The sequence below is a fragment of the Equus przewalskii genome, chromosome 19 (assembly GCF_037783145.1).
Source record: "Equus przewalskii isolate Varuska chromosome 19, EquPr2, whole genome shotgun sequence".
Lineage (NCBI taxonomy): Eukaryota > Metazoa > Chordata > Mammalia > Perissodactyla > Equidae > Equus > Equus przewalskii.
In genome coordinates, this window is record NC_091849.1 from 3,768,412 (window position 1) to 3,783,923 (window position 15,512).

Consider the following 15,512-nt stretch of genomic DNA (forward strand, 5'->3'; position numbering starts at 1 on the left):
GGGGCGGGGCGGGGCGGGGCGGAGAGGCGCCTCCGAGTGGGCGGACCAGCCGGGGCGCCGCAGTGCGCTTGGTCCGGGTTCCCTGGAGCGCGGCCGCCGGGGCGCTGCGTACCGCTGGGCGTCTGGGAGCGCGCGGCCGCACGCAGCGGGAGCTGGTGCGGATGCTCGGAGCTTCCCTCCCAGAGGCGCAAGGCCGAGTTCTGCCGCTCCCTCCCTGGGTGTCCGCTGGCCGGAGGGTGAGTGCCTCCCCGACCCGGGGACCTAGGGCCTGCGAGGGGCAGTTCCCCGGGCCTGCTCTCGGCCGAGCCTGAGGGCCGGAGAGGTCGCCGATTTTCACTTCCCAGCCGGACTGGGAACATGTGGTCCCTTTTACCGCGGGCCGTTGATCGTTTCGCAACCAGGACTGTACTGGCTCCTCCCGAGCCAGCCCCGTGCTAGGCCCGTTCTGAGTGCTGGCCATCTGTTTCCTCTGCCCTCCGCCCTGTACGCGGTGCTGTGACTACCCGCATAGCGCAAACGAGGAGACAGGGCAGCCCAAGGCCAGTGTGTAAACGCACTGCCGGGCTAAGGCCGAGGCGGGCACCTGGGCTTCCCTGACCGCGCGCGGCCTTTGTCAAGGATGTTGTGGCCATCTGTAACAGAACCTAAAAAATTTGCTTCAACTTTTAATCTCTCTGGAAATATCAACCAAAGAAGTACATGCAAAGGAACATATATTAAATAATACACACTTCTAGCAGTGCTGTTTTTGTTTTGGAAAAAAGATGGAAATACCCGAAGTGCTCAGGAATAGAGAAATGGTCACAAATGGGCATGCAGACCGTGGTGTAGCTACATAGAGAATGACAAGCACGGGCCTGATCGTATGGAAAAAAGCATAGGAAATGAAGTGAAAACGTCGTAAAACAGCTTCTGGATGCTGATTAAGATGAAATCATGTGCATCAAAAATATCAGAGCCCATGGATGTGGTATATATAGTTTAATAACCACAAGGTTCCTTTTTCCTGCAGACGTGGGTAAGTGTACAGTTTCTAACGAAGGAGAAACCGGTTACTGCTGTAGCGTGTGGCCCAAGGAGGGAGAAGACAGGGAAGTGAAGAACCCTGGACAGCAAGTCAAGAGCCTGATAAGAGTCTTTTCTCTTATTTTGGACAAGTCTCTCACTTCTTGGGCTCCAGTTTCTTGTTCTCTACGACTAGGAGAATTGGATGAGGTGGGGAGTCACACGCTCAAATGCCGTTGATGGCCAGGCACGTGATGTAGCTGTGTAAACTGGGCCAAGCAAAACAATAGGGAATGGGGAGGCGGAGGGATACAGAAGAATGTACGCCCTGCTGTAAGCATTAAAATTAAAGCCTTTGATCTGAAGCCTCCCCTTTGGAATCTCAGGATAAGGTGTCTCCTGAATCTGCAGGACAGCGGTAACCTTTTAAAAGGTTATCACGTCATGTCACTCTCCTGCTTAAAATGCTCCAACAGCTTTCTATTAGGCTTAGAATAAAATCCTTAGCCATTCTCGGGTCTCCCAGATGACCTCTTTGACTGCAAACCCCCCCCCCCCCACACACACCGTTTTTTAACCCCAGGCCAGTCAAACAGGCTTTCTTGATGTTTCTTGAACACTCCAGGCCAGTTTCCACCTCACGCCTTATACTTGCTTTTCCCTCTGCCTGGGCCTCTATCCCTCTAGATCTTTGCGTGGCTGGGTCCGTATCATCATTCACGTGCTTGCTCAGAGATACTGTCCTGGACCGTCCCCTCTGAAAGAGCAAAGGTACCCCTGCTGTTCTATTCACTAGAGTACTTTATTTTATCATCGCTGCCACCATTACTTAGTATTATTACTAGTACTTATCACTATCTAGATGTTTATGGTTGGTTTCTTTCCCTGACTTTTCCTGCCCCGAGGGTATAAATATAAAGTTCCATTCTCAGTGTCTTGTTCACTGCTGTGGCCTCAGCACCTAGTGCAGTACCTGGCCAGAGGGCGAGTCCTGCGACAAGCTGGGGACCCGGTGGATTGGATGAGTAGGTTGGTGAGGACTTGTGTCCTACTCGCTGCTGGTAATGGAGAGTCAACCCCAGCGGCTTAAACACAGTTCAGAGTTTGATCTCTCATGTAAAGAAGGCTGGAGGTTGGCAATCCAGAACCGTCTCACAGCCCCAAGAAAGCATCAGGAATGCAGATTCCTTTCATATCTCTCTTCTGCCATCCTTAGTCCATAGCCTCTGTCCCCAGGATAACGAGATGACTGACTGAGTCCTCACTGTCATCCCACAGTCCAGCTCAGAAGAAGGCCAGTGGGAAGGGCCAAAATGGTACACCCCCTCCACCCCTGCTAAGTCAGCCCCTTTAAGGATATTCCCTAGGAGCCCCACCTGGTGGCTTCTGCTTACACCTCATTGGCCACCTCTAAGTGCAAGGGAGGCTGGGAAATGTAGTCTCTAGCTGGGCATATTAACATGGGAATAAATTCAGAGACCGTCCTTTTTTGTTTTTTTGGTTTTTTTAGAGGTATTAGGCAAACTTTATAGGTCAGAATTTTTTTTGGGGGGGCAAGACATTTGCCCTAAGCTAACATTTGTTGTCAATCTTCCTCTTTTTTCTTCCTTCCCCCCCCAAAGCCTCAGTACGTAGTTGTATATAGTTGTAAATTCTTCTAGTTCTCCGATATGAGCCACTGCCACAGCATGGCTACTGACAGACCAGTGGTGTGGTTCTACACCCGGGAACCAAACCCAGGCCACCAAAGCAAAGAGCTCCAAACTTTAACTGCTGGGCCATCAGGGCTGGCTCTCAGGGACTGTTCTTAAAGAACAAGAGAGATGATGTTCGGTAGCCAGAGGCAGGCTCCTAACTGTTCAGTCAATAGTTGATTTAAGCAAAATGGGAAAATACTGAAACTCACCTTTGGGGTTTGAAGGTGTTTGGAGTTTCCACCCTCTGTCTGGTGAGAGCTGTTTGCTCTCTCTCCACTTGAAGGGCCTGCCTGCCCCTGACTCAGCTCTGGCCACACTTATTTAAACCTCTTTTCCTTTCTGTCCCCCGGGCACCCAGCCCCGGGTACAGCCCAGCCCCTCACCCTGCCCTCAGTTCTTGGCAGCAGTCTGCATATCTCAGCAGTTTACCCAGCGCTCCTGCACAGCTGGTGGCATGGAGGGCCCAGGAATGAGCTCATTCAGGCTCTGTTCCAGATTCCAGTGGTGGCCATTGATGAGCCCGATTTCTGTCTCTCTGTTATTTTTATTGGGATGCATTGACATTTTAAAATTGTCATTTGTGGGGCTGGCCCTGTGGTGTAGTGGTTAAGTTCACACGCTCCACTTTGGCAGCCCAGGGTTTGCAGGTTCAGATCCTGGGTGTAGACCTAACACTGCTCGTCAGTCCACACTCTGGTAGCATCCCACGTAAAATAGAGGAAGGTTGGCACAGATGTTAGCTCAGGGCCAATCTGCCTCTCTCTCTCTCTCTCTCTCTCACACACACACACACACAGATTGTCATTTGGACACAACATGTGGCATCCCCACACTGGCCCTGAGTCACAGGCTCTGAGCAGTTTTTTCTGACGGTGGGCGCAGCTTTGTTGGAGACTGTCTCTTCTCAGAATGAAGCCAGTTATTGTGGGGTCGGCCAGCCAGGGGTGAGGATTCAGGCTTCCCTGGCCTTTGAGGCCCCACAGGGAGAACTAAGATTTTCCAGAGCCTTATGTGCCAGCTGTCGTACGTATGTACTGGTCTCTCTTGCTCTCCTGGGTGATGCTGGGGCTCTGTAGACTCTGGTAGACATGGTAGCTATGAATTGCTTACCAGTACTCCTGCCCGTTGTCTAATCAGCTAAGGTGAATATCTTACGGGGAAAGCTTGGGAGAGGGAGGGAGGAAGAGAGGCCCGGCCCTTCTTCCTATCGGATGACTCATTTCCCAGGACCTCTTCTCTGTGGCCCCTTCAGAAAAACTTCTGAGTCCTTTCAAAAAAAAAAAAAGGTTTTGATAGCCTGCATGATTTATCCTCTGAGGCCTAAATCTCCAGAGAGTTCCTTGCCTCTTTTGAGAAGACTTTTTTCTGACACATTTTCCTGCCCTTCACTAAGTGGTGGTGAGGCCTGGAGTCAGCACGTTGACTTCACCACTGCCTCCCCCACCTCCCTCAAGTGTTTGTTTTCTCTTGCAGATTGTTGGGGTCACTGAGCAGAACAGCCACACCTAAAAGCCTGGGGCTGCTCCATCGAGCACTTCCTGACCAGCGACCAGGACTAACAGCAGACCCACCTCTTGGCAGTCTTCAGAGAGAAAGAATCCGTCTTCCTAGCACATGGCAGGTGATTATTAGCTGTGGGGTAGTTAAACTTTTTAAAGTTGAAATTTTAATTGGAGATTGAATACATTGTTATAAAAAATTCAAACAACCCTTTTGTTTATAACGTGAATTGTTACCGTACAAAATTGATGTTCTCTACCTGATGCACATGAAAAGCAATTATTATGCCACTGGCTTTTGAGAAAAGAAAATGCTTGATTGTGAGGTCACCGCCCAAGGAGGCAGGAGGCCAAGCTCTCAACCCTGTGTCCCTGGTTCAGGGTTTGGGGCCAAAGTTAAGAGGTTGGGAGAACAGGCCGGGACGGGAAATGCTGGAGGGGCAGGTTTTGATTGGAGGGCTTGAAATATTTGTGGTAATGTTTTAAACGTTTGTGGTAAGCTGTGGAAGGGGCTTCACCGCCAGATCTTCCGGGACAACGGATCCCTCACTTCTGACAAGAGTCCAACTTTCACATTCCAGTCCTGTTCCCGTCCTTTGGTTCTGCAGAGGGAGAATCTTTGGTCCTGGTGTCATTTCAGGTCAAGATTTTCTCCTCTGTGCGTTCTCTGACTACGTGACTTGCAGATTTTTTTGTTTACTACTTCTGAAAAACAACTCTTAATCATTCTATTGATAAGATGGGATCAGTTCATACTGGTCCTAGTGGGCCCGCAGTTACAGAATCGCTATCTGGAATTATCTTGCTTTGTACTTTCTTATTTATGTTACTGTCCTATTAACTTAAAAAGCCTCAAAACGAGTTTATTCAGGAATAGTCAAAAGAATTGCAATCTGGGATGTGCGGGCTCTGGAGAATCATAGGCAAATCTGGAGAACAAAGAAGGGGAGCTGGCTTTATAGAGAAGAAGGGGGAGTGGGAGGGGCTATTCTAAAGGAAAGTCCATTGGAGGAAAGTAGCAGTTCAGGGTGGCAATGGCTTCTCATTGGCTGAGCTGCAGTGTTTCTCATTGGCTGAGCTGAGGCATTTCTCATTGGCTGAGCTGTGGCATTTCTCATTGGCTGAGCTGAGGCATTTCTCATTGGCTAAGCTGCTGTGTTTCTCATGGCTGGTGTGTTGCTGGGTGGGGAGAGAAATCTCCCTTGAGTAGTGAAGCAGTTGGCTTCCTGTCAGAGCCTCTGTCTCTTCCCTTTTGGAGTAATTGACCATGTATGATAGTGCAGGAGAGCTCCCCCTGCAGGTCTTCCCGACTTCAGTGGAGTTCAGGTTTCTTTTATTAATTCCCACAGTCCATTTCAACCCCACCAGAATGTAAGTTCCCTGAAACTAAGGGACATGCTTATCCTGTCTTTGTTCTAGTCTCTGGAATGATCCCCAAGACATGGTAGGTGCTCAATAAATAGTTACTGAGTGAGTGAGCCCCAGCAGTCACCATGGTGAAACATTCAGTATGACTGCATCTTTACTTTTGTCTCTGCCCACAGCACACACATATACACACACACACGCCATTCTGCAACTTCTTTTTTCTCCCAGCAATAAAACATGAAAATCCTTTTATTTCAGAACCTAAAGATCCACCTTATTTTACACATTATAGTGTAGATTGTGGTTTCTTAACTACAGCACTACTGACATTTTAAGCCAGATAATCTTTGTTGTGGGGGCTGTCCTGTGCATTGCAGGATGTTTAGCAGCATCCCTGGTCTCTATCAGATGCCAGTAGCACCCTCCCCCCTAGCCGTGACAACCAAGACTGTCTCCAGACATTGTGAAATATCCCCTGGGAGGCAGCACTGCCCGCAGTTGAGAGCCACTGGTGTGGATATTTCATTTGTATCCATTCTCCTATTAAGCTCCCAAGTAGAGTTCTTTTATCACAAAGGAATCTGAGAAGTCAAGAATGTTGACCATTAATCTAACTCATGAAATTCAACCTTTACACTCAGTCAAGTGTCCCAAAGCTGTTTGCTTCAAATTAACTTTTGTGTTTTCTCCTCAAGGTCCTAAACTGAGAAACTTAAATCAAGAGTTAGAACATTTTAGTCTTAGACGTTACCAGGACAAATTTAAGCAAATCCCCAAAGCTGCCTTCCAGGAGAAATCAGTACATAATCTCACAGAATCTTATAAACGGGGAAAATTCTGCTTCAGAGGCTTCTGCTATTAATGACACAGCCAGGACTTGTAAGACCTGACTCTTCATAGAGCTTCTTGTCAGACTTGCCACGAAAAGCTGGGCTCTGTGTAGGCCCTGCTCCCCCCTCTGGAACTAGGGGTCCAATGTTTCATATCTTGTTTAAGTGTCAGATTTTGATGGGCCTCGAGGAGAAGAAAGCACAACTTTGTGGCAGTAGCTGACACCTGCCAATGTAGGGTTAACACGAAAGAGTAATTGCGGTAGCTTTTTATTTTGATGTTAGGAAACAGGGCTAAAACTTCTCATAGAGGATAGCCAAAATAGGTTGGGCTTTTAAAGAACTTAGTGGTGTTTTCTTTTTTTTTTTTAAAGATTTTATTTTTTTCCTTTTTCTCCCCAAAGCCCCCCAGTACATAGTTGTATATTCTTCTTTGTAGGTCCTTCTAGTTGTGGCATGTGGGACGCTGCCTCATCGTGGCTTGATGAGCAGTGCCATGTCTACGCCCAGGATTCAAACCAACGAAACACTGGGCCGCCTGCAGCGGAGCACGCGAACTTAACCACTCGGCCACGGGGCCAGCCCCCCTTAGTGGTGTTATTTTTGAGGAATCATAATTTGACCTGTTGTATTTTTGTGTATTAGTAAGCACAAATAATGATGAGCTATGATATAACTCGATTAAAAAAATGCTCATTATTTTAAAACTGTCACCCATAAAAAGGGTTGGTATTTCTTAGCTTCAGCTGCTGTGACACACCTACACACCTCCTTTTCGTCTTAGTCCTCCTTGAATTTTGATACAGAGGAATTGCTCTTGAAGAGAATGTTTCTTCTCTGGATTTAGGTAAGAAAGTGCTCATCGTCTATGCGCACCAAGAGCCCAGGTCTTTCAATGGATCCTTGAAGAGAGTGGCGGTGGAGGAGCTGAACAGGCAGGGCTGCGCCGTCACTGTTTCTGATCTCTACGCTATGGACTTTGAGCCGAGGGCCACAAGGAAGGATATCGCTGGTGAGTCGTGGGATAAGCGCTCTGCTTTTTTAAAACTTTCTTCTTGTGTTTTTTTAATTTAAAAAATGTCTTGAAAAAAGCTAATCATTGACGTGATATACAACTCTCAAGATAAAAGAGTCTGCAATGCAGGTCCTTCCCACTGTGTCCCCCAGCCACACGGCTCCTCTGCCCTCAAGGTCCGTGGATCAGTTTGCTCCATATCCTTCCAGAGGTAGTCTGTGCTGTATAAGGCAATTGCCAGTGTGTTCTCCACTGTCGTCCCACTCTGCTGCCACTTAGGGCCTGGTGGCCTTGGACTCGTCCCTCAGCCTCTCTTCAGTCTGGGTTTCCTCACACCGATCTCATCGGCTGTTCTGAAGTTAGAAGAGGTCCTGTATGGAGCGCGGCACCTGGGGGGTGGGAAGCCCTCCGTGATGGCAACCTGTTATTAATCCTGATTAATGCCTCCTGAGGAATCGTTCTGGTTGACAGGAAGCTGATTAAAGGCATAGATCAAGATAACTTACTTTCGTCTTAGTTGCCTAGGTAGAGCTGGAAGTTCTAGTCCCAAACGCCTCCTCCCACCCGCGGCTCCTGCCTGACCTCCCCCTCCCCCACTGGGCTTGCTCTTGAATCACTGCTGCTACAGTGAGCTTTTCCAGACTCACATCGGGCCATCTGTTTATTTTTCCTGCTTACACCGTATAGCTCCCCACGTGCAGGAAAAGCCTAAGCTTCTCAGCAAGGCTTGCGAGGCCTGGCCCATCGCTCTAGTCACATCACCTGCAGCCCTCCTGCCTTTCGCCCCCGTCCCTCAGATGTGCTCCTGGTGGCCCTTTGCCGGCCTGGCCAGGTTGGTGGACGCTCTGCCCTCTCTGCGTCTTTTGCTCAGAACATCCTTCCCCTTCACTCCAGTGCTCCAGGCTACCTGGTGAACTCCTATCCCATCTTCAAAACCCGGTCAGAAAGCCAATCTCCAGGGATGTGTTGGTAACCCACCCAAGCAGAGCTGGTTACTGCCCCTCTGGGCGGCCGCTGTACGTGTTTCACACTCCAGAGCTGGACCACATGCATCTTGATGGTGGCATGGGGGCTCATCTGGCCACAGCATTAGACTGAGCTTGCAGACCGATCAGGTTTTGTAGGTTAATCATTTGGTTATTTATCTGTTTCTGCTAGACTTTGAGTCCCTTGAAGATAAGGACGGTAGCTTTCTCTCTTTTTATGTACATAGCTGAGCTGAGGGCCTGGCACCTGGTCAGGTCTCGGTGAGTGTCTGGTGCCTTGCTCAGTGAGTCCAGGTAACCTGACACTCGTGGGATCGGCAGGATGGGCTGTGGACGCCCAGCTGAGAGTGAGAACATTGGCCTCTTCCTCTCCAGGCGTGCTCTGCAATCCCGACTTCTTCCGTTATGGGGTGGAGGCATATGAAGCCTGCAAGAAGAGGTCTCTGACCAGTGACATCATTGACGAGCAGAAGAAGGTTCAGGAAGCTGATCTAGTGATATTTCAGGTTCGTTTTTCCTCTAATTATTATGGTGAATTAGATTCATTTTATGTCAGACTCTTTCCACATGCTGAGTTTCATGCTCCCAGAAGTGGTATTAGTGTTTTTAGCACATTTGCCCACATATTTGTGTCTGGCTGGGTAAGGAGATCCATGTACCCAATATCACTCCTTCAAAGTCCTGACCCCTCAGCATTTGCGTTAGCCCAGCAGTCCATGGAATGTCTGACTCATGCCCTGAGTTGCCCTCCTTCCCCTCCCGTCCCCACCCCAGACGTGTAGAGGCTGCATGAAAACCAGATTTGTCCATGTGAGTATTTACCCAGGTAATTCGGGTGAAAGGCAACTCCTGCCTTGAATATCCTAATCATTAAGAGGAGAATCTTCTTTTGTTCCTTCCTCTCTCTGGTTGCCTCACTCGACCCTGCTTCCGTGTATTCATTCACAATTGTCCCAGGCTGGTGACTCGCTGCAGGAAGAGCCAGCCCAGGACGCTGCTTCTATGGACTCTAGCTCGTCAAGGCCACTTGCCGCCCGCGCTAGACAGGCATGCCGCCGTGGAGGTGAACGTAGCCTGGCAGCAAAATAAACCCGTGCTTTTGGGAATCATTGGGTTGATGGAAATCTAAGTCCAACTCGAAGAAAAGGAGAATTTATTCGAAGGACCCTGGTCACTTGGGTCTCCTTGAACCCAAGGGCAGGCTGGCTGGGCCTCAGGGACAGTGGAGATGGGGCTTGGACACCTCCGCTCTCGCTGGCTCTGCGTGTCAGCTGCTCCTCTCCGCACGTCGGCTCTGCTCTCCTCCCTCACTGCGCACCCAGGACTGGAGTTTAGATCCAGAATCTTGAAGGGAGCAATCTGACTGGTCCAGATTGTCTCTGTTTTCCAGCCTGCTTGAGGGTGGGGAGTGGGTGGGAGGACAAGACCCCTGTGCTCATGGGGGTGCTGAGCCCACATTTCGGGTGAGGGGTCCAGATGGAACAACACATCCTGAAAGGCGAAGTTCACAAACCCTTCATAAAATAAACCTGCACCTATGGGAGGAGGGATGCTTCACCCCTTCTCTTCTGCCTGACCCAGGCTGCCTCTATGCACGCCTTCCTGGCACCATCCCTGTCTTTATGAGCGACCTTGAGCTGCTGGTCTGGTCAAGGTGCAGGACGTTCTTTCGTCCTCATTACACGTGGCTGGATCACAGTGCCTTAGACCTAGGTGGCTATATGGCTTATGGTCCACTTACTAATAGTCATGCCAGAACGATGGGGCTACAGCAAGACGGGCCCCAGCAGTTGGCCCACGGTCAGAGCAGAGCCGTGCTCAGTTCTCTCGCGCCTCTCTTCCTGTCTTCCTGGGGCCAGCTGCCCCTCCTCTCCCCCGCCTCCTCCACTCATGTAACTGGGTGGCTGAAGCAAGTCAAGGCCTGTTCTTTCTGTAATGATCTTTCTCTTTTCTACCCCATTTCACTTCTCTTATCCCCCTGCATTCCCTCTTTTCCTGATACTTTGCCCAGAGGGTCTGCATTGTAAGTTTCTTTTTTTACTCAACACTAATAAGTATTTCATTCATCACTACTGCTACTGTTATCATAGCTCGCTGCTCACTGCGCACTGGCTGTTCTGGGCGCTGCAGTGTGTCACTGAATCCTCAGCACAATGCTGTGAGCTGGGAACTAGTAGTCGCCCTACTCACATCAGGAAAAGGAGGCACAGAGAGGTTAAGCAACTTGCCACCGTCATCAGCAGGAGGTTGTGGAGCTTGGATTTCAGTGCCGAGTCCCGCGTTGGATGTATCGTGAAAGCACGTGGAACATGGGCTTCCTTCCCCTTTGGCGACAGATTATTGCCTGTGTTCCTTCCATTGATGATGTGTTCAGTAGAGTGTTAGGGCTTCTCTGGGAACCAGAGGGACTTCAGGGAGCTCTTACTGCTGCTGTGTTTGGAATCTGAGCATAAGGCTTTAGTTTGTGTTGAAATCCAAAGCTCAGCACCTAACTCAGTCCGACTCCCAGAGGCCAGCAGCTCACTCCCAGGCACGGACAGGGGTACCTTCTCTTCCACACCCTTCCTCTTGGCCCCCTCGCCTGGATCGGTCACAGGGACTGCTGCCACAGAGCCAGTGTCTCCTAGAGCTTCCCAGCGCCTCCCGCCTGCTCAGGGACCAGCATCAGGGGACTGTCACTGCGGGATGCAGAGCCACCTATAACAGCAGCCAGGGCCGTTGTCAACCCCGTCCACCCCAACATCACCATGTCCTCATTGTGTGCCTCAGAGGGAATGGGCAGAAAGGTCCCGCCCTGCTCATCCTGCCCCATGGTACCCTCACCTGCCCGGCCACCTGGCGGGGGAGGGCGGCGGGAGTCCTGGATCACCAGGTAGACAGCATGTGGCTCCGCTGTTGCCCCCGCAGTTCCCGCTGTACTGGTTCAGCGTGCCGGCCATCCTGAAGGGCTGGATGGACAGGGTGCTGTGCCAGGGCTTCGCCTTCGACGTCCCCGGATTCTACGACTCCGGCTTCCTCAAGGTGTGTGCACTGGGGTAGGAGTCGCTGGGACGGGGGAGGGAGGGGGGCAGCTCTTCAAGTTGCGTTTCTAGTTTGCTTTTGATTTAAACAAATACTGATTGAGCACCAACTATGTGCAAAGCCCCGGGTTCCGTGCTCGGGTGAGGAAAGCGTTGTTTCTGAAGTCATGGGGCTCTTGGTCTAGTGAGGGGCACAGACACGTCCACAACTAACTAGTGACTGGCCGCGGGGGCCTGGGCTGGTGTTGGGGAGGCCGACTTGGGCCCCATGGTGGTCAGCCCTGGCTCTCGAGAGGGGTCTGCTCCTGACAGTCGAGCCCTGGCCTCGTCCCAGCTCTCCTCTGAGCTTCACCTTCCTACCCGAAAAAATAAGGTGACACAAGACCTCCATGCAGGCGTAGGCTCACATGGACCTGCTACATGCGCAACATGAGGAGCTGTGATTTTTTAAATTCTAAAAGCCTCTGAAAATAAGTGCATATAAGGAAAACACTGAATCACAAAGATCCGTCTTGGACCCTGAAGTAACGCTGCCATTTGCTGAGTGGTCCTGGGTGCTGGCCCACCTGCCCACTGCCTCATTCAGCCGTCACAGCCGCCCCCCCCGCCACCAGTCAGCGCCTAGCACTCACCCACTTCCCCCACAGCATCCATGGAGCCTGCACTCGACCTGAAGTCGGGCACAGCAGAGTCTCTGCTCCCCTGGTCCAGTCCCTCTGATTGTTCCCTCCTTCCTCTCCTTGGATGTGGGTATCACCTGCAGCTGGGCAGGACAGAGATGGGAATGTTAGAGTTGTCCATCCCTGGAAGGAACTGACCTCACATTTTCCCTCCTGGGCATTGGAAACCTCTGTGCTGGAGTGGCAATAGCCCTTATTTATCTCCTCCTCTGGAGTCCACACAAAGGCATCTGCTTTCTCTTCTGCAGGATAAATTGGCCCTCCTCTCGCTCACCACGGGCGGCACGGCCGAGATGTACACGAAAACCGGAGTCAGCGGAGATTTTCGATACTTCCTGTGGCCCCTCCAGGTACCCACTGCACCACCCTGCCCGCCCCCCTTCCCCTGCAGTCCCCCAGGGGTCAGACGAGATGGGACAGAAGCCTGACACCCAGACCATTTTACCTCCCCCTGGATACAGGAAGTTAGAACATCTTGCCCTTTTTCATTTTTTACTTAGCAGCACTGAAAAGGTTGGCCAGTAGGGAAAACACATGTTATAATGACAGCCTTTGATATTGTTTGGGCAGAAGCTAAGCCAAACCTGGTTAGTTGATGTCTGCTCTGTGGTAAACAGAGTCACCCCAAGGTGGCCCTGTGTGTGTAACAAGGGAGGTGTAGAGCCGTCCACACTGACTCAGCTTTGTGGAGGCAGCATCGCCCTCGAACCCTGGCCAGAGGTGCCCTGGGCCTGGCATTCAGGACAGCCTCACGCCCACCACAGGCGAGGGGTCCATGGAGCCAGGGGCTGTGCCCCCTCGCTAGAGCCCAAACCCCCTTCTGGGTACCCAGGGCTCAGGGCCTGTGGCCCGCTCTCCAAGGTGGACACCGTGCTGCCTGTGTGCATGCCCTGGGCCCGAGGATCGGCCAAGGATGGCTGGCTGTGGAGGGGAGAGCAGTGGGCAGAGCGCATTTGAACAGCCTGCGGTGTCCACGTGTGAAGCCCCCGTGCTGAGGGACAGGCTCCGGTCCCACAGCTGCATCCCGGTGCAGGACTCCCGGAAGACCCCGGTGGGAACCTAGGTGGGAACTGTTCTTTCTGGTTGTTATGAAGGGACGTGTGTCGACCTAGGAGGGGGTCACACACCTGACAGTTTGTGGGCTTGCTTTGAAAACGTAGACAGTGGAGTGTGGGCCTCTTGCCCTCCCGCCTACCCCTGGTAGGGCAGGCCTGGACCAGGCTGTGGGTTTTAAGGGAAGGAAAGCAGAGGGAGGAGAGAGAGATTTCTAGAAAAACAAGTGGTCTTCTTTGAAAAGAGACAAGATGGTGACAGTGATTCCATTCAGTGATGCTCTGCTGAGGGAGATGGTAATTCACAAGTCTGGACTTTCTCCTCCACCTGCCGACTGGTCTCTTATATGCCGGTACCCAAGCTTAAATTCTTCTTATTTAAAAAAAATCTTGATATTTTTTTCAGTTTGCAAAAGAGTACATATTACAGACAAAGAAGTGAGACTATAAAATATAACAACAGAAAGTCAGTCCTCTTAATCCCCCCTTAAAAAGAATCACTTTTAATAATTTGGTGTATTTTCTTACGGCCCATATATATTCTTACATATATACTTTTTGCTATTAGGTTTATTATGTTTTTTTTTTTTTTTACATAAGTAGTACACCACAAATACTGCTTCAAATTTCTTGTTGTTTTCATTTAGCACTTATCTTGAACAACCTTCCATGGTGGCACATAATAGCTAGAATAATCTCTTCTGGAATAATCCATCGTATGAATGTACCATAATTTGTCTAATCAAGCAGAACCGTGATGTCTAGTGTCTGCATCAGTAGCAGAGGTTGCAGTTTACTCTCAGTTATCAGAATAGAGTTGGGAGCTCCCGCGGCCCAGAGCTTCACCTCGCTGGCAAAGGCCTCAGCCTAAGGCTGTAGGGCAGCTCAGTTGTTTTCCGTTACCTCGTAGCGTTACAGTTGTTCAGTATTCTTTGAAGGTTTGTTTCATACCATTTCCCCCTTTAAGTATTTAACTGAATGATATGTAAAGGGTGTGGCTTCTCACCAGTCCTCTCTCTCTCTGGCTGTAGCACGGTACGCTGCACTTCTGTGGATTTAAGATCCTTGCCCCTCAGATCAGTTTTGCTCCTGAGATTGCATCAGAAGAAGAGAGAAAAGAGATGGTGGCATCCTGGGCCCAGAGGCTGAAAACCATCTGGAAGGAAGAGCCCATCCTGTGCACACCCCCTTGGTACTTTGGGCAATAACTGTGCCATGTACACATCACATGAGCACCACACAAGGAGACACAAGCATGTGCAAAGAGAAGATGATGCTGTGAGCAGATGACAGACAACGGAATTACCTAGACCTATTTACTGACGTGCATGACGTGCCTGGAGTGTTTCAGGGTTTCATACAGCCAGCCCAGTGTTGCCGGGGCCAGCTGGTTCTTTCTTTCCTTTTCCAATATCTTTCCATCTCCCTATTTGCAACCTTCGTGGTTATTTTCAAATAGCTTTCTTGGCGTGGAGCTAGATTTGTTAGTTTCTTCTATTTCATGACTCAACTTGAGAGTTTTATTTTTTACAGGAAAGTTGAATCTTTTCATAGCTAGTGTTTTGGTGCTCTGTTTGGACTTATTTCTTCCATCATCTTCTTCTTTTTTTTTTTCCTTACTTGCATTATGACTATGAGGTTTTAATTGAACAGCCATTTAACATGTTTTAAATCACTGAGTGCCAGTTACAATGATCATTTCCCAGCGTTAGTCTGATGGCATCCTATCACCGCACACGTTCATGTGACACTGCTAATAGACCCCGAAGTGTAGAGGCATGTGGATGTGGGCGTCTCCCTAAGAGCAAGTTTAAGAGATTACATCTCCTCCTCCTCTTCCTCCTCCTCATGGTCGCTGCTGAGGACAGACAGATGCCCGGCGCCCGTCTTCCTCAGCATTCCCGACACCACCCGCATCCCCTTCTCGTCAGACTCACCACACAGCTTCTCCCTGGATCCTCGTCATCAGACACCTTCTTGTTGGAACTGTCATCTTCCGACAGCTTTTCCCCTGCCTCACTTTCCTCCCCTTCATCAGCACCTTCAAACCCTTTTGCACCTGCATCTTCCGCCTCTTTTTCAGCTGACGCATCATCAAATACTTTTTCATGTGTGTCTTTCTTTTCACCTGAATCTTCACCCTCTCAGAGCGTCCCTCATCAGACGCTCCCTCAGAGCCATCGTCTTCAAATTCTGATTTTTCAGGGTTCTTTCCTTCTAACTGTTCAACACCGTTTTCTTCTGTGTTTTTGGAGCCATCTTCAAACTGTCTTGAAGAGCAGTCTTCAGCTTCTCTTTCCAAGACATCCTCCTCAGGCTCTTTTTGGGGCTGTCCTCCTCAGATTCCTTTTCAGGGTCGC

General features: G+C 50.2%; 1 protein-coding gene across 4 annotated transcripts; it reads left to right on the forward strand.

Annotated features, from left to right (window-relative positions):
- On the forward strand, nt 1–14,832 carry NQO2 (N-ribosyldihydronicotinamide:quinone dehydrogenase 2). 4 transcript variants are annotated; one of them, XM_070584991.1, is made up of 8 exons: nt 39–1,018; nt 1,693–1,776; nt 4,176–4,323; nt 7,247–7,411; nt 8,776–8,906; nt 11,308–11,421; nt 12,349–12,450; nt 14,184–14,832. In XM_070584991.1, the coding sequence occupies exons 3-8, from the start codon at nt 4,317–4,319 to the stop codon at nt 14,358–14,360; spliced, it is 696 nt and encodes a 231-aa protein (XP_070441092.1). In that variant the 5' UTR covers nt 39–1,018; nt 1,693–1,776; nt 4,176–4,316; the 3' UTR covers nt 14,361–14,832. The 4 variants fall into 4 exon arrangements, with proteins under 4 accessions (XP_008513971.1, XP_070441093.1, XP_070441092.1 ...); XM_070584993.1 differs by having other exon boundaries at nt 1,013–1,252; XM_008515749.2 differs by lacking the exon at nt 1,693–1,776 and having other exon boundaries at nt 1–236.
- The last annotated feature ends 680 nt before the right edge of the window (nt 14,833–15,512 follow it).

Excerpts from the sequence above, each read along its gene's own strand:
- NQO2 (XM_008515749.2), top strand. Across the intron at positions 7,412-8,775 it reads CACAAGGAAGGATATCGCTG|GCGTGCTCTGCAATCCCGAC; the intron begins GTGAGTCGTGGG and ends CTTCCTCTCCAG. Across the intron at positions 11,422-12,348 it reads ACGACTCCGGCTTCCTCAAG|GATAAATTGGCCCTCCTCTC; the intron begins GTGTGTGCACTG and ends TCTCTTCTGCAG.